At 46.9% G+C, this 17420-nt stretch overlaps 1 protein-coding gene across 1 annotated transcript in view; it reads left to right on the top strand.

The window, feature by feature from the left end:
- Positions 1–17420, top strand: part of LOC119953594 (A disintegrin and metalloproteinase with thrombospondin motifs 6-like) — a 167282-nt gene that overhangs the window by 53756 nt on the left and 96106 nt on the right. Inside the window, exon 7 of the mRNA XM_038778003.1 lies at positions 1084–1229. Coding sequence (XP_038633931.1) covers positions 1084–1229 — 146 coding nt within the window. The remainder of the gene's footprint in view (positions 1–1083; positions 1230–17420) is intronic.

Below are 17420 nucleotides of genomic sequence, written 5' to 3'. Positions count from 1 at the left end.
CCCTGGCGATTCTCCTGTAACTTTGCATGCTGTTTAAACATTCTGAATTCGGATAGTCGGTCAGCGGCCTTCCAATTCAGTTTGGGGAATTTTGTGGAAATTTTGACAATATCCCTTTGACCTTCCTTCTTCTGTACTACCTGGGATGAGTGTTGCTGTAGCTTCCTTTGCTCACGTTTCCGAACCTCCACCCATTATAATCGCAACCGTCTCTGGCCTGATTTTAATGACTTTTCTTGTGTGTTGCTTTGGTCGGACTCTCCCTCCCTCACTATACATCTTGTCCACACACTGTTCACTGCCCTTTTCCAGTGTGGTCCTCTCAATGCACTGCCCTACTCACCATGAGGGATCTATCTGCTTACCAGCTCTTTCACATTATCCCACCCTGTGTGTCAAAGCTTTCCTGTGCAGTCACCACGCTGTGATTTCAACACTCACTTGACACTGTGTACTCGTTATGGTCTGGCCAAAACGTCAAGTATTATCTCCTGCTTTTAGCACAATCTAAGGCTGTTCACCTGTGTTCAATTTTGCTACCACGCTGTTGGACCACCGCTGAACACCATTTTGTGTTTTATAATTGCATAAAAGCACTAATCATTCATAAAGGATTGGGTGAAAATGTTGAGGGTTCATTTATTGAGACCAGGCATATGAGAACATTTATACAAAGATAGAAAGCTTAAAGATACCAGCAGTGGAGCTGTGCGTGCAGTGTTCTGTTCACAGGCCAAAATAAAACTGAGACTGGATGACATGACACACTTCCCTTCTAGTGACGGCATGCTGCTATCCCTCAATAGCATATTACAACACTGCCACCCAGTTAAATGCCTGGCATTTAATGCAACTGGCTTTCCTGAGAAGAGGTGACAATGGGGTCTCCAGGTGGTAGGCAAGGCCCCTGTCACCCTTATTAAATATTGTCCATGGTTTTTCTTTCGGACTCTGATTCTGGTTATTTGTATATTTTAGCTGTCATAGAAAGTAAATATCACTGCAAAAAGTAGCATTTCCATTTTTAAGAATTGCTTGGGTTAGATATTGATTAATATATTGTCTTTTCTGTTCTGATTTTAGCCGAACTTGGAAATAAATCATCATGCTGGCAAATCACTTGATAGTTTTTGTAAGTGGCAGAAATCCATTCTTTCCCGCAATGGTAATGGAAATGCTATCCCTGACAATGGAATCGCTCACCATGATAACGCTGTGCTTCTCACCAGGTCAGTCATCTATCCTAACAATAACTGAATTCTGTTAAAGAAAGACATTTTAAAATTTGGCTTCCAAATATAGTTCCTCCCCCCCCCCCCGTAAAATATGTCTTTTACCCTATTTTTCTGAAACCAAGGGTGCCTTGCATGCTGTTCACACTCACTCATGTAAATGTCAATTATTTTCAGACCAACTTTTTAAGCCATAAATTATGGGATTGGCCTTTTCATGGATATTGGGTGGGATTCTCCGTCCCGCCACACCCATTTTCTGGTGCAGCGTGCCCCCGCCGACTGCGGGATCCTCCATCCCGGCAGTCAGCCAATGGGGTTTCCCATTGTGGGCATCCCCACACCGCCGGGAAATCCGCGGGCGTGAATGTGCTGCCGCCGACGGAGAATCCCGCTGAATGTTTGAGGGATTGATAAGCATGCATAATATGAACTGTCACATGATATGAACTGTCACATAATATGAACAAAGTAAAATAAAACTTTAATATATAAATGCTTCAAGCATTTATTTACCAGTATGCAATGAAATTGAATCATTACATCGCCAGGAATATACTTTCGTTTTGGGCTTTGAACCCTGATAAACTTTAACATGAAGGCATGGGCTGCATTCTCCGATTGCCGACGCCGAAATCGTATTCGGCGATCGGCCGGAGAATCCGTTATGACGGCAAAATCGGGAGTGTCGCCGTTTTTCGGATGTCGCCTGAGGCCCTCCCCGATGCTCCGCCCCCGATGGGCCGACGTCCCGACAGCGTGGGACATGTGTCCTCTCAACTTTTAGGGAACCTGGTGTGGCGGCTGCGGACTGTGTCCAGCGCTGCCACAGTCGGGGTGGGGGGGGAGGCATTCCGCTGGCGGGGGTGGGGGGGGGGCTTCAGCAGGGGCTGGGGAACTGGTGGAGTGTGGCCAGGGGTGGCGAGCAGGTTACAAGGGGGGCACTATCTGGTAGGCCGGGTCTGCACGCAGCCGGCGCCTTGTTGTACGCAATAATCACAGAGTCTACTTTTACATATGGTTGACATTTCCTCGAGTATACAGTATTGTTTTTCAAAAGCACTCCTCCTGTGCAGAACACATTCCAATTTGTTTGGGCGCAGGCCTATGTCCCAGTATTAATTTGAACCCAGGCAAAGGGTGCTTGTGTTTTTTGTTCCATCAATTAGTCACTAGGTGGAAACCTATATTGTTTTTACCTTTGCCTACAAGCTTGTATCTCATCAACCTGAGCCCTGTTGGATCCAGGGGAAACTGTTGACAGAGGAGGAGGACAGTGTGAACGCTATAATTGCAGCAAACTAGCAGGTCAGCATGAGAGCAGAGAACGTGTTATTTGTGAGGCCCCCCATTTGTGGCATATTGTAATTGGATGAAGTATGGTAAGTGGGAGTAGCGTTTGCTGACTGAATAATTCTAAATGACAGTGTTTTTGGCAGCATTCCTTGCGGGAACATCATGACCTTCCGTTTAGATATTATGGGAACATGTCCAGTCTGTCCCCTAATCATCTCCTCTTTTGATTGTTTGCGTATCGTCGAAATTCAATGGACTGAAAATCAAGTGGGTTTATTTGAAGGGTTTGCCAGATAACCAGGCAGTGAAGACAAAAATTCACCGCTCATGTTTCCAGCTATGTATGTATCTTACCAGTCAGATAATAACCAGCCCATGGCACCGAGAAGAATCCTCAGATTTGTACCCTCGAGGTCCTGCTCTTTAACCTGGATTCCCAACTCCTGAAACTCCCTCTGCTGGACCGCAGTTTGATTTATTTTTATGTGATTGATTCCAGCATGAGCCACAACTCTGGCTGGTTCGCCTTTGCTCTTTAAAATCGTCTGCACATGCTTATTGATATTCATTACTCTGGCACCGGGGAGACTGAACGTCATTCATAATGGATTACTACAGCTATTTGGCCTATTCAGTACGAATGCAACACAGCAAAAGTGAGGATTGTGCATAAAGGCAGCACTCGAGACGCAAAAGAAATATACACAAAATGTTGAATGCACAGTCTTTTCAAGACACAATGGAAATTCCGGCAATCAAGTAACAAACAAGTTTTAAGAGGACTCGTGAAGCAGACCTTATCCACTGTCCTGTTGGCTTAGGCACTTTTTCGGGATGAGGCTAATGGTGTCAGTGCACTCTGGCCCACACACATGAAAATCAGCATGGGACCAGATTTGTCTTAATTTAAATGCTAATGCAAGACGCATGCACACTGGTTGTGGCAGCAGAAGCACATAAGAACTTTTGATCCCGTGAATCACAATGTCAACGTCTTTAGTACAAAATTAATGATCCAGCTGACTGGGTAACCCTTCAGAATCACAGAATTGTAACAGCACTGAAGAAGGCCATTCAGCCCCCTGTGTCGGCACTGGCCCTCCAAATAAGCAATTCACCCAGTGCCATTCTCTTCCCCCCCCCCCCCCCCACACCGCCCCCTGCACTCCCCACCCACTCCCCCCTTCCCCCTATAATTCTGCACATTCTCCCCTGTCAGACAATAATTCAATTCCCTCTTAAATGCCTTAATTAAGTCTGTCCCCATTACACTCTCAGGTGAAGTATTCAAGTCCTGACCACGGTGAAAATGTTGCTCCCCGTGCCTTCCTTGCTTCTACTGCCGATGACCTTAAATCTTTACCCTCTTATTCTTGATCCTACAACCAGCGGGAATGTTTCTTCCCTATTTAGTCTGAGGTCAGGGCACCCTTTAAAAATAAAACAGGACACCTCCCCCACAAACACATCGACCTCTCCCCCCCCCCAAACTGGGGAATGTTAGCTTCTCAGCAAGGTACCCCCTCAAAGGGAAGCCCACCAAACACCCCCCCCCCCTCCCCACCCCGCCCAATGGACTGCCCCAACAGAGATTGCAATTCCTGGCCTCCGAACTTCCGATCTCCGACTGCTGATTGAGGTATTATTACAGTTCATTACCACATCTTTAACTCTTTCATTCCTGCCATTTAGCCAATTTTCTATCCATGTTGCTACTGTCATTTCTATTCCATCAGCTGTAACTTTGCTCACAAGTCTGTTGTGCAGGATTTTATCAAATACCTTTTGGAAGTCCATGTACACCACATCAACAGCATTGCCCTCATCAACCCTCTCTGTTACCCTTTCAAAAATCACCTGCAGATTTGTAAAACACAATTTGCCCTTAACAAATCCATGCTGACTTTACTTAATTAGCTCACATTTTGTGACTATTAGCACCTATTAATTTTGTCCTGAATTATTGAGCCGTAATTTCCAATGGAGTGTCATTTGACACCCCCTTATCAATTTTAATGCCTTCAAGAATCTGAGCTACCTCCTCTTTCACCAGGACTTGTGGAACATCTTCCTTGGTGAAGTATTATTTTAATACCTCAGGTATACCCCCTCCTCCATGTGCAATTCTCATAGAAACCATAGAAAAATTACAGCATTCGGCCCATCTTGTCCATGCTAGCCTGAGGACACCCAGGTGCCTTTCTAATCCCACCTTCCTGCATTCAGTCCCTAATTCTGCCTCTTACAGAACATAAAGTGCATATCCAGGTACTTTTTAAAAGAGTTTCGGGTCTTTGCCTTCACCACCAACTCAGGCAGCGATTTCCAGACTCCTACGACCCTCTGCGTAAAATGTTTCTTCCTCATGTCCCCTCTACACCTTCTGCCACTTATCTTGAATCTGTGTCCCTTGGTTCTAGAATTCTCTACCAAGGGAAACAATTTAATCCTGAGCACTCTATCTCTTCCTCTCATAATTTTGTACATCTCAATTAAGTCAGCCTTCAGTCTTCTTTGTTCCAAGGAAAATAACCCCAATCTATCCAATCTCTCCTTGTAGCTGCACTTTTCTAACCCTGGCAACATTCTTGTAAACCTCCTCTGCACTCTCTCCAGAGCAATTACGTCCTTCCTGTAATGTGGTGACAGAACTACACACAATACTCTAGTTGTGGCCTCACCAGTGTTTTATTCAATTCCAATGCTATGGGCGGAATTATCCGCTCCCGGGAAAAATTGGGATACCGTCATGAACTCGGCCGAGTTTCACGACGGCCTCGGAGGCCGATCCTCGCCCCCTATTCTCCCCTCCCAGCGGGGCTAGGAGCGGCGCTCCGTAACCCTCGGCCACCGGGCGGCACGCCGAGAGTGACACGACGGCGGCACCTATGTGACGTCAGCCGCGCATGCACAGGTTGGCCAGCTCCAACCCACGCATGCGCGGCTGACGTCACGATGACTGACAGCTTGAACCCGCGCATGTGCGGTGGCCATCTTTCCCCACACCCGCAAGACGTGGCGGCTTGATCTTGCGGGGCGACGGAGGGGAAATAGTGCATCCGATTTAGACGCCGGCCCGATGATCGGTGGGCACCGATCCCGGGCCTGTGCCCTCCTGAGCACAGTTGTGGTGCTCATTCCCCACCAGGCCCCCTACAACCCCCAAAACGGGCATCTCACGGCGATTTCACAATGGCAGCGACCAGGTATGGTTGCTGCCATCGTGAAACGGTCGCGAACGGCAGGCCGCTCGGCCCATCCAGGTCAGAGAATCGCCGGTCGCCATGAAAACCGGCAAGCGGCAATTCTTCCGAGCGGGGGTTGGGAGAATCGTGGGGGGGCGCCAGGGGGACGTGAAATTAGTCAGGGGGGGGCCCTCCCGCGATTCTCCCTCCCGGCGTGGGGAGCGGAGAATCGCGCCCTATATCTTTATTTTTATATTCTATACCTCTGCCAATGAAGGAGGGTATTTCATATGTTTTCTTGGTTCCCCATCTTTCCCCACTCCTCCATTTACGACCGTTTTATTATTTATATACTCAAAAAAGACTTTGTGATAACCGTTCATGTTAGCTGCCAATATCTTTTCATAGCCTCTCTTTGCTTCTCTTATTTGCTTTTTCACTTCCATTCTGAACTTTTTATAGTCAGCCTGATTCTCGGTTGTTTTATCAACCTGACATCTGTTGAAAGCACATTTTTTCTTCTTTTTAATCTCAATTTCTTTCAGAATCCAAGGAGCTCTGGATTTCTTTGCTCTATATTTCGCCTTTGTGGGAGAATACTTTGACTGTGCTGAACTATTTTTTCTTTAAAGGTGGTCATTGTGCAGTTACCGTTTTGCCTGCCAGTCATTGATCCCAATTTACCTGGTCCAGATCTATTCCTATCCTTTGAAGTTGACTTTCCTCCAGTTAATTATTCTTATTCTGGATTGCTCCTTGTTCTTTTCCATAGGCAACCTGAACCTTATGATACAACGATCACCCTCCCCTACTGACACTTGATCCACTTGGCCCATCTCATTCCCAAGAACCAGGGGTTAGCAGTGCTTCCTTTTTCATTATAATAGAGACAAACAGCTGTCGAAAACCTTTTGTAACTTGTCTTTCCAGTAACTCAGAATGCTACTTGGATGTGAAGTGAATTAATTTCCTTGCCTTCTGTAGGACTCTCACTGGGGGCTGTATTTTTCAGCAGGTGTCAAGGCCATACGCAAGTCTTGATTCCTATTGGTGCCTGAGGCCCACACACCTTCTCGATTTTCCCAGAGATGACCAATGAATAGGCTAATTAGGGACAGTGCAGCTGCAAATACCAGAGGGACAATAAGAGCATCTAAGGCTACAGGCAGCCATTGAAATGGGTGTTTCCAATGCATGTGGGGGGACCACAAGAGTGCTTCAAAATGAACCCATCAAAAGTGTTTAGAAGTAAGTGAAGTTTGTTAATTCCCCCTCTGAAATTTATTCACTATGCATGAGCCAGGGGTTGGTCCTGGGCCCCTTTGGTCTATATGGGTCAGTTTATACTCTGCCTGTACAAGCTCAGCCATCGATGTATTTTTTTATTGTTTTAATTGTTCATTTGATGCATGAGAAATGGGCTTACTGACACAATGAAAGCGCACCTTGTCAAAGATTTTACCAGAAGTATTTTATCTAATTAAGAGGGAAAGAAATTCATCCTGGCCGATTTATGACTCTGACCAATGTCAGGATTTATAAATCAAGTCAAATGTATGTTGTTCAGCGATCTGAAATGGGCTTGATTGGGAGCCATAATTGCATCTGTGCCAGAAACAAAATGTGTTTTGTATCTGATTACAATGTCTTGTGATTATTGGATGGACATTTAGTATGCTCTCTCTTTTTAAATGACTGAAACGTCAGGACTGTGAATGGGTCCAGCTGTCTTATGGAACATGTTAAAAGTGCAGACCAAAAAAGATCTGACACCAAGGGACTGGCTTTAAAATACTGGTGCAAGTCAAGCCTAAAAGATTAGGTTCAGGTTAACCTCACCCAATTGACAATGTCTTAGTTGAATTTATGCTCCCTATTGGTCAGTTAATTTGCAAATGCATAGAGCATTCAAGTGATGACAGGGAAACCATGGGCAGGATTCTCCCAGTGTCCACGCCAAAATCGCGCTCAGAACGGGGGCAGAGAATGGGCATCAAACCCGACATTAGGTCTGACACCACTGTCAATTGCGCGCATACAGTTGACGTGGTGCCCGATGGATGCCATTGAAAGTGGCCCCCGTGGCGATTCACCAAGTGCAGCTGGCCGAGGTCCCGCCGGCGTTGTTCTCTCATTGTTCCACCCGGTGGGCATTCGGCATGACCATTGCGGTCTCAGTCTGCAGCCGCCCTGGGGGGCCTCCAGGACAGCCAGGCTACCAATCGGGCGCCACCGATCAGCGGGCACGTGCGATCTGGGTGGAGCCTATCTTCTTGGTGTCGGCCATCTCGTGCGGGGCGGCTGACACAGGCCACCCCATGCGCATGCGCGGACCCCCAACTGGAATGCAGGGCCCCATATCGGCAGCCAGGGCTGCGAGGAACACTCCAGGGCCCTGCTAGCCCCCAGAAAATCAGACAATCACCTTGAACCTTCTCCATGTAAGTCCAGAGTGAGTCGCGCGCGTTTTCTCGCAGGCGTGGGGACATAGCCCCATTATTGAAGAATCCCGCCCCACATTTTTATTAAAATAAAGGTGGTGGGATAATTGAATAGAGAAGGTCAAAGGGAGAGATTTTCAACAAAAATACTCGAGAAACATCTCAAACCATGAGTGACTGGATAGATGTCAACAATATATGTTCATGCAGCACCAAGACTGCACAACGCTGGATCTGCTGGATCCTGACCCAGAACCTCTTCACACCGTTCCTATGGTCACAATGAGATAGGTACTACTTACACACCTGTAAGTACCCTTGCTGGTAAATAAGCAGGTGATGCCAATGGTGTTTTGCCAGCTGATCTGCCTGGCATCTTTCATTTCATCCAATGCCAGGTAACTCAGGTCATTGGATAGGCATATGGATGATCAGGGAATAGTGTAGAGGGACTTTAGAAGGGTTTCACAGGACGGCGCAACATCGAAGGCCGAAGGGCCTGTACTGCGCTGTTATGTTTTATGTTCTATGAATCTCTGAAGAACCATTGAGAACCATTGACCATAATGGATGGTCAGGCCTTTGCATGCATCTTGTGTTTGTTCCAGCCTGTCACCGCAACGACACTGGTATATCTGAGCCTCTGCATGTGCTGTTTGTCTGCCACAGTGAGGTCTGATCACCTACAGCAGGCAAATCATAATAGCGGATTTAAGGGCAGCATGGTGGCACCGCTGCCTCACAGCCCCAGGAACCCGGGTTCAATTCTGGCCTTGGGTGATTGTCCGTGTGGAGTTTGCACTTTCTCCCCGTATCTGCGTGGGTTTCCTCCGGGTGCTCCAGTTTACTCCCACGGGCCAAAGATGTGCAGGTTAGGTGGATTGGCCATGCTAAATTTCCCCTTAGTGTCCGAAATGATACGTTGGTTAGGTGGTGAGGATAGGGTGGCGCAGTAGGCCTAGGTAGAGTGGGTGTCGACTTAATGGGCCGAATGGCATCCTTCTGCACTGCAGAGATTCTTCTACATGGATACCAGCAGGTTGGTAACCTGACCTTTTGTCTTCAGCATCATGAGGCTGGCTTTCTGGCCTCAGGCAAAGTCAGGGTCTGATAGGCTGACCAGATTTTCAAAAGTCCACCACATATTGAAAAGCCTTGGGAAGGCGGGACTCTGTGATTGGCATGTTAGGAGACCAATGACAGGAGTCTGGAAAGGGCGGTTGACAGTAGGCGGTCATGTGATGACATCTTAATTGTCGTAAACAGTGATGTAATAATCAAAAGAGTGAAACGCCTGTGTCCAAACTGGCATAATTGGCTCTGTATGCATTGGTTTTTGCAGGTTTTAGTTTTATAATTGTAGGTGCAGATCGGGATCAATGTAACTGCATTTAAAGTGAGGGGCTAGTGGGGGTCAGGGAATATTGGGGATTCAGTGAAGGGAGGTGCAGCTTTGCCCATTCCAGGCCAACGTTACAGCCTCTGTGCCTGGAACTTGTCGTCGTTCCTCGCCCACGGCTCTTACTCTCTCATTGGCTGCTGCTACTGCCTGCCACTTGCAGCATGGTGCTGAAAGACTTGAAGGATTTCCTCTTAAGCACTGTTCTCTGTCTCTGCCGGTTGGGGCTAGCCCATTGTACTAGCGTGTATGTGTTTGACCCGATATCTGTCGACCTGTCTTTGCTCCCTGTCACTAACTGCTCCCTGGATTTGAAATTGCTGGAGTTTGGACATACGCCTCTGATTGGACAGAGCTCCCTCGCATGGCCTGTCAGCCAAACACTTTTGTTACAGGTCTGCTGATTGGTCCATTTCATGGAATCTCTACAGTGCAGAAGGAAGCCATTCAGTCCATCGGGTCTGCACCGATCCTCCGAAAGAGTACCCCACCCATGCTCACTCCAATACCGCACCCCTGTAACCCCACCTAACGTCACATCTTTGGGCACCACAGGAAATTTAGTATGGCCAATCCACCTAACCTGCCCATCTTTGGACTGTGCGCAGAAGCCGGAACACCCAGAGAAATCCCACGCAGACACGGGGAGAACGTGCAAACTCCACACAGTCACCCAAAGCCAGAATTGAATCCAGATTCCTGGTACTGTGAGGCAGCAGTGCTAACCACTGTGCCACTGTGCCACCACAACATCATTCCAGACATCATCTCAGCCCTTTAATGATTCACAATTCAAAATGAATCTACACTTGTTAATTAAAGATTTAAGGAGTTGGGGAAAAGGGGCCTCCGTTTTGAAATACCCTTTCCATTACTTCCCTCACATTGCAACCTGCTGCTCCTTTCAAGGTGCAGGGACCTTGATTGTCCTTCCAGCTGCCAACATCTGCCTAAAGACTACAAGCCTGTCTCCAGGCCATTAATTGACTACCAACGCAAGAAGCAGCATACTGCGAAGGCCCTGAATAAATGCCTTGGAAAGTTTCTCTCTGGTGCTGATGAATCCAACGTAAAATCAGGTTGAGCAGATGGACCAATTATGAGTGAGTCCAGGATTCCAGAAAGGAAGCAGAAACGGATATTGAATTGATAATTTCACTCGCTCGGAATCAGATCGAGACATGTGGGGCACAGATTTGTCGGTGTGGCACAATGGGGGCATTTTAGTGAGTTTGATGTTCAGGAACATTATTGGGCATAGTCATGGGACACTTATTATTTTCTGCAATTACTGAACAGAACCAGAGTTAAAATGTTCCACTGAAATCCCTCAACGCGAGTACAAAATGTGTCTCCTTTTCACCCTGTGTATAAAAGGAAAAGCTGAAAAACCTCCACTATTCAATGATTTGAACAAACAGAGAAAGTTAATTGAAACTTAAGAAACCAAATGGAAAATGTGATAGAGCATGTTCAGTTCTTGGGTTAAGTTTTTTTACGCCTTTCGCTGTCTCCCATTCCAAACAGAATTTTTGTTTTTAATATTCCTAGTTCATTTGTTTTACAGCATTGGCTTGGTGCAAAAAATAAATACATTGCATATGCACAAGTGTTAATAATTTGTCAGTGTTATTCCCAGTTGCTTATTGCTGCCAATGGCAGCAACATTCTTATCTGATAATATCCATTCTCAGAAATGTCAGCTTCAAAACTCTCTGAGACTAGTGCAACATGTTTTTATATGCATAATCTTTCTGTGATGGAACAATCTTTCTTATTCTTCTCGCAGGGCTGCTCAGAGTGTGTTGGAAGCTTTATAGGAACAGTCAGCTAGATTCTCCGCCGGAAGGGTTCTCCGTTGCGCTGACAGCCCACCCACGCCCGTGGGTTTCCTGGCGACGTGCGTGGCCACAATGGCAAATACCATTAGCAGGTGGCGGGAGCGAAGAATCCCGCTGCCGGCGAGGGCACGGCACCCAGGAAAACGCGGCTGGCGGACTGGGGAATACCGCCCAGTGGCTTTTGACTATGTAAATGGGTCAAATCTGGGAACATTTGGAAGGGCACTTGGCGGCCTGGCAGTACCAGGATGGGGTGGGGGAAAGATTCTTACGATTTTGATAAAACCCGCAAGTTTGATGTTATTGACGATTCCTGAGATCTGGCACAATTGAGAGGAGCTGAGCCGAACAGTCCTGAGGTAGTAATGGCTCCAAGGGAATGAGACTAAATCTATTGACAGGTTCGTTTGAACCATTAGGCCCCAATTTTGTAGTATCTTCCTGTCTGTAAGCTGCCACCCCTCAGCTTTCTGCAGCTCTTTTACACCCTCAGATATTCACCAAACTGGTGTGTGTGTGTCCCCCGTCCCCCCTATCATCAATCGTTTCTGTCTTTCTGGTCCTGCCATCAATTTTCTTTTCCTTTTTCCATCTTTGGAAAATCTTTGGTTGAGGAGGTACAGTTTCCTGATTTTTTAATCCCAGTGTTAGCTGTGTATGATCATCTTGTTCTTCAAACTACCCAAATTTTCACGCTGACAGACACCTGCCATGCATATCCCCATTACCCTTATCTAAAGGTTTCTTTGACCTATTTTTTTAGTCTATATTTACAAACCTTTTTCACATTTTGACCTCTGGGACCTCGCCCTTGCCCAAACACCACCGGGCCAGGTCTGTTGGTCAAGGGCTGTGGCAGCCAGGCGAGACAGCTCCCCAGAGCCACTTGAGGAAGATTCGCAGGAGGTGCAGCACCTGTGGTCGGAGAAATCGCAGGTGCCGGCAATACTGGGTCAGCCAGTATGACTCGCCCAGGTGGAGGGAGGCACCCACCTGGAATCAGGACCTTTCACCTCGAGCAACCCGAGTTTGCTGGGCTGTGATAGGCTACAGACTCTCCATTTAGGCTGGCAACATATTTTACAACGGGCATTGGGGGATTCCTGGGGAAGTATCTGGAGGTTTTGCAGGAGTACCTGGGTAAAATCAAAGGTGCCATGGCCAGGATACACGTAGACCCTGAGTCCCAACCAAAGTACTTCACGGCCCTCCAGCTCCCTACGCATTGCTGACGAGGTAGAGGATGAACTGAACTGCTTGGAAAGCCTAGGAATCATCTGACTGGTACAATTTGTAGATTGGGCAGCGCCTGTAGTCATGGTACTGAGGCCAGACAAAAACGTCCGCTGGTTCAGGGATTATAAGCTAACAGTAAACAAGGCCTCTCATTTGGACAGTTATCCGATGCCACCAATAGAGGACAACTGCGCCAAGATGGCTGCAGAGCACTTTTTCTAAACTTGACATGAATCACACGAACCTCCACTCAACACAGGTTGCAGAAAATTTGTGACCATTAGTACCTACATAGGCCTCTATGAATGCACAAGGTTGCCATTTGGAGTGTCATTGGCTTGTGACTTTTTGCAGAGTCATGGAGAACATTCTGCGAGGACTGCCGCGAGTGGCAGTCTACTTGGATAATGTCCTGTCCACCGGAGCCCCTGGAAAGGAGCACCTGAGCAACTTGGAGGAATTCTCCGTCGGTTTTCTGCGATACTTGTTCGCCTTAAGAGGGAAAAATGCGTTTTATACTCCAAAGAGGTTGTAGTGATATGCATCACTGTATATACAGAAGGGGTTAATGTAAATACACTACAACTAAGTAACCACTAGAGGGAACACCAGAGATGTCATGACATGCAGACATACAACCAATGGATCATTAGAACAGGACATAACCAATGGGTAATCAGGACACCCAGAGGTGGCAGTACCACAAGGGGGCACTACACAACCCATATAAAAGGACAGGGCACACAGGCTCTGTCTCTTTCCACAGACATCTAGAGAGGTTATACAGGGTTGATCAGCAGCATCACACCCCAGCACGTGCCTAAGAGCAAGCTGGAATAGTTAGCCCGAGTTACTAGAGAGGTAGATTAGCAGAGTGTCGAACTCATTTAAGAACTGTGTTAATAGTTCAATAAACACGTTGAACTCATTTCATAGCCTGGAGCATCCTTTCGTAGAGACTACAACAAGGAAGCAGCTTGTGTTACCCAAAGCAGCTTAACACAACAGAGGTCACGTACTTAGGGTATCGTGTCGACCGAGACGGCCGACACCCAGTAGAGGAGAAGGTGCGAGCAATCAAACAAGCTCCCATGCCAGAGAACGCGACTGAATTGCAGTCATTCTTAGGACTCGGGAATTATTACACAAAATTTATCCCTAACCTGGTGACTGTCCTCACATCACAGCACGCACTACTGAAGAAACATCAATGATGGGCTTGGAGAACGCTGTAGGAAGAAGCTTTCACCAGGGTGAAGAGGTAGCTGTTGTCCCCTCAAAGCCTTTTTGGTCATTCATGATGCCTCTCTGTGTGGAACCAGGGCGGTGTTATCCCACCACATGGGCGGTGGACAGGAGTGGCTAATTGCCTATGCATCGTGGACTTTGGTCACTGCGGAGCGCAACTATGCCAGAATGAGAAAGAAGGGCTGGCTGTCATCTTTGCCGTGAAGAAATTTCACCAGTATGTGTATAGGTGTCAGTGCACCATCATAACAGGCCACAAGCCACTGTTCAGATTGTTTAAAGAGGACAAGGCAATTCTGCCAATAGCATCTGCCCAGATACAGTATTAGGCCCTAAATTCAGCAGAAAATGCTAGCCAGTAGCTACAGATAATGGCCAGACCTGGATATTGAGATAGAGTGACTGGCCCAGCAATGCATCACATGTCAGGAGCATCAGAAGCTTCCGCCTGGCCCCATAACTCCACCCATGGATATGGCCGGGCCGGCCTCGGGTGCGCCTACGTGCAGATTTTGCCGGACCATTTCAAGGCTCGATGTTCTTGCTGAAAGTGGACGCCCATTCCAAATGGCGAGACGTCCATTGAATGTCATCCACCACTTCAAAGGCTGCCATCGACTCTCCTTCAGTACCCATGGCATCCCAGAGGTATTAGTCATAGACAATGATACCCCGTTCACCAGCGAGAAGTTTGCACGCGTCACAGAAACAAACTGAGTGAAGCATATCTGGATGGCCCCATATCACCCTTTCTCAAATGGTCTAGCTGAACGAGCAGTGCAGACTTTCAAGAAGGATATGAGGAAACAGGCCACAGGATTTGTGAAAATGAGGCTGGCGTGCATTTTGTTCAGCTAACGGACCTCACCGCATGGTACTAACCAGTGGCACCGACTGAATTGTTTCTGTGCCGGAGGCTCCGAACCCGCCTTAGCCTAATGTTTCCCGATATTAGCGGGAAAGTAGAAAAGAGTTGAGACCTTCAGAGGCAGTTCTGAAGCAGGCAGATGCAAACCAGGGGTTTCTGACCAGGGGACACAATATATGTCCAGAACTTTGTGCCTGGTGGATTCCAGGGACCATGGCAAAACAGACTGGACCAGTATCGTGCTCGATACAAATACGGGATCGGACAGTGCCGAGGGACCTAGACCATCTCTGGAGCAGGGAGCCAGCATCAGAACAAACCCCACTGAAGGAACTGTCTTCTAGCCCTGCCGACCTGGCACAAGGGGGCCTAGGAGCATCATCCCCTGGGGGCCCCGACACTGAGATACGTGAAGTGGTGGATTCCGGATCCAACGTGGAGACTGAGACATCTGGGTTTTTGGACGATGGCATCAGCAGGGAAAGGTTGCCGATGGTGCCCCTCCCAAACAATACATGCAAAAACGACATTCCCTGGCACATGCCCAGCCCCACAACAGCTGGAGGCGCAACCGTGGGCAAAACGAAGAAGACCATCTCCACCACTCCCTACAACAGAGGGACTTAGAGACTTTTGGGGGGGGGGGGGGGGGGGGGGGGGGAGATGTTGTAACCCCCAAGGTTCAGGATCATTTTCTGGCTTCTGATTTAACTGAAAAAAGCTTCATTATCCAACCCTATCTGCATTGCTCTTTCTCATGCCCCTCTGATAATTTTAATAGTGGCTTTGGTTGTCTACAAATTTCCTCACGCAGATGCATATACAGGTATCTTCTATTCCACCATTTTTACTTCTGATATAATTCGAACATTTACATTGCATTTGAAGATCCTTACTTAATGTCCTTCATGAATTTCCATAAATTTTGATCCTGTAATTTATGAATTGGGAGGTGTAAAGACAGATTTCCTCTGTAATGTAGGATTGGTAGGGCCTTTAAAAGTAGGTCCTGGGATGATAATGGGCACATGTACATAATGTCAGATGTCACCGCAACTCCGGTTGATGTCCCATCATAAATTGGCTCCTTTCACGCACATCAAGCGAAGCCATCAACATCTCAAAATGAATTCCCTGCACTAACACTTTCCTGCAAGTTTTCTTTAAATAAATTTAGAGTACCCAATTATTTTTTCTCCAGTTAAGGGGCAATTTATCGTGGCCAATCCACCTAACCTGCACATCTTTGGGTTGGGAGTGGGGGGGGGTGGGGGTGAAACCGACGCAGACATGGGGAGAATGTGCAAACTCCACACGAACCGTCCTGCAAGTTAAATATGTTCTTTAGTTCCACCTTTATAAAGGAGGAGGATAGTACAAAGATTGCAGCAAACTAGGTCTTCTAGAATTGGCCACATGAGATGTGTACTAGAATTTTCATTGCAACAAAATTGGCAGCTCGATAATCGGGAGTGGGTTGCCCAGTGGTATTGCCGCTGGGATGGTAATCCAGAAACCCAGGGTAATTCTCCAGAAACCGGCGTTTAAATTAAATTAATTGAACTTGAATTCAATTTTAAAATCTGGAATTAAGATTCTATTGATGACCATGAAACCATTGTGGATTTTCATAAAAACCCATCTGCTTCACTATTGTCCTTGAGTGAAGGAAATCTGCCATCCTTACCTGGGCTATATGTGACTCCAGCCCACAGCAACGTGGCTGACTCTTAAATGCCCTCTGAAATGGGCTAGCAAGCAACCTATCCAACCGCTAAACTGTCTCAAAGGAATGTGACAAATAACCTCAGTGGATGTGCCGACACCGCATGGAGTGCAGCAGTTCGAGAAGGCAGCTCACCATCACCTTCTAAAAGACAGTTGGGATGGGAAATAAATATTGGCCGAGCCAGCGATGTCCGTCACCCTTGAATGAATATTTTTTTTAAATTGGTGACAAGATTCGAATGTCTAAATCCATTAGCCAGATAGGATTCATTTTAGAGTTGTAGATAACTAAGGATTTGTGGATGGAATCACTTCTATAAATCTCTTTCAGATTCCTTGGCTCAAGGGTAGGACGAGAGAACAGAAATTGTAGAGCTTAAAGGGATCTGGGCATATCTCAGGAATGTATAGATCACCCCAGTGCTAGGAAAAGTTATCGAATTTATGCTGAAGGATAAACGGATGAGAATATACAGGGAAAAAGTGTCACAATTTAGATTGTTCAGTCTGAGCATGCTTCCGCCTTTTCCCAGAATAAGTCTCAAGTTGATTTTTATAATTGGTTTTGTCTTTTTTTTTTAAATTTAGAGTACCCAATTTCTTTTCCCAATTAAGGGGCAATTTAGCATGGCCAATCCACCTAACCTGCACATCTTTGGGTTGTGGGGGTGAAACCCAGGCAGACACGGGGAGAATGTGCAAACTCCACACGGACAGTGACCCAGGGCCGGGATTCGAACCCGGGTCCTCAGTGCCGTAGCCCCAGTGCTGACCACTGCATCACATGCTGCCACGGTTTTGTCTTTCTGAGCATGTTATCTTGTCGTTGTGTAGCTGGGCAGTTGGGTTCCTCATAATCACTCAAAATGCTGAGAATTGTTTTTTCACCTCTTACCCTTTTTCCTCAGTAACTGTGATTTCAATTGAGGCTTTAAGCAAAATTAAA

Source organism: Scyliorhinus canicula, chromosome 18 (assembly GCF_902713615.1).
Source record: "Scyliorhinus canicula chromosome 18, sScyCan1.1, whole genome shotgun sequence".
Taxonomy (NCBI): Eukaryota; Metazoa; Chordata; class Chondrichthyes; order Carcharhiniformes; family Scyliorhinidae; genus Scyliorhinus; species Scyliorhinus canicula.
Note: the sequence above shows the minus strand (reverse complement) of the source record. Positions and strands in the feature narration are given on the sequence as shown.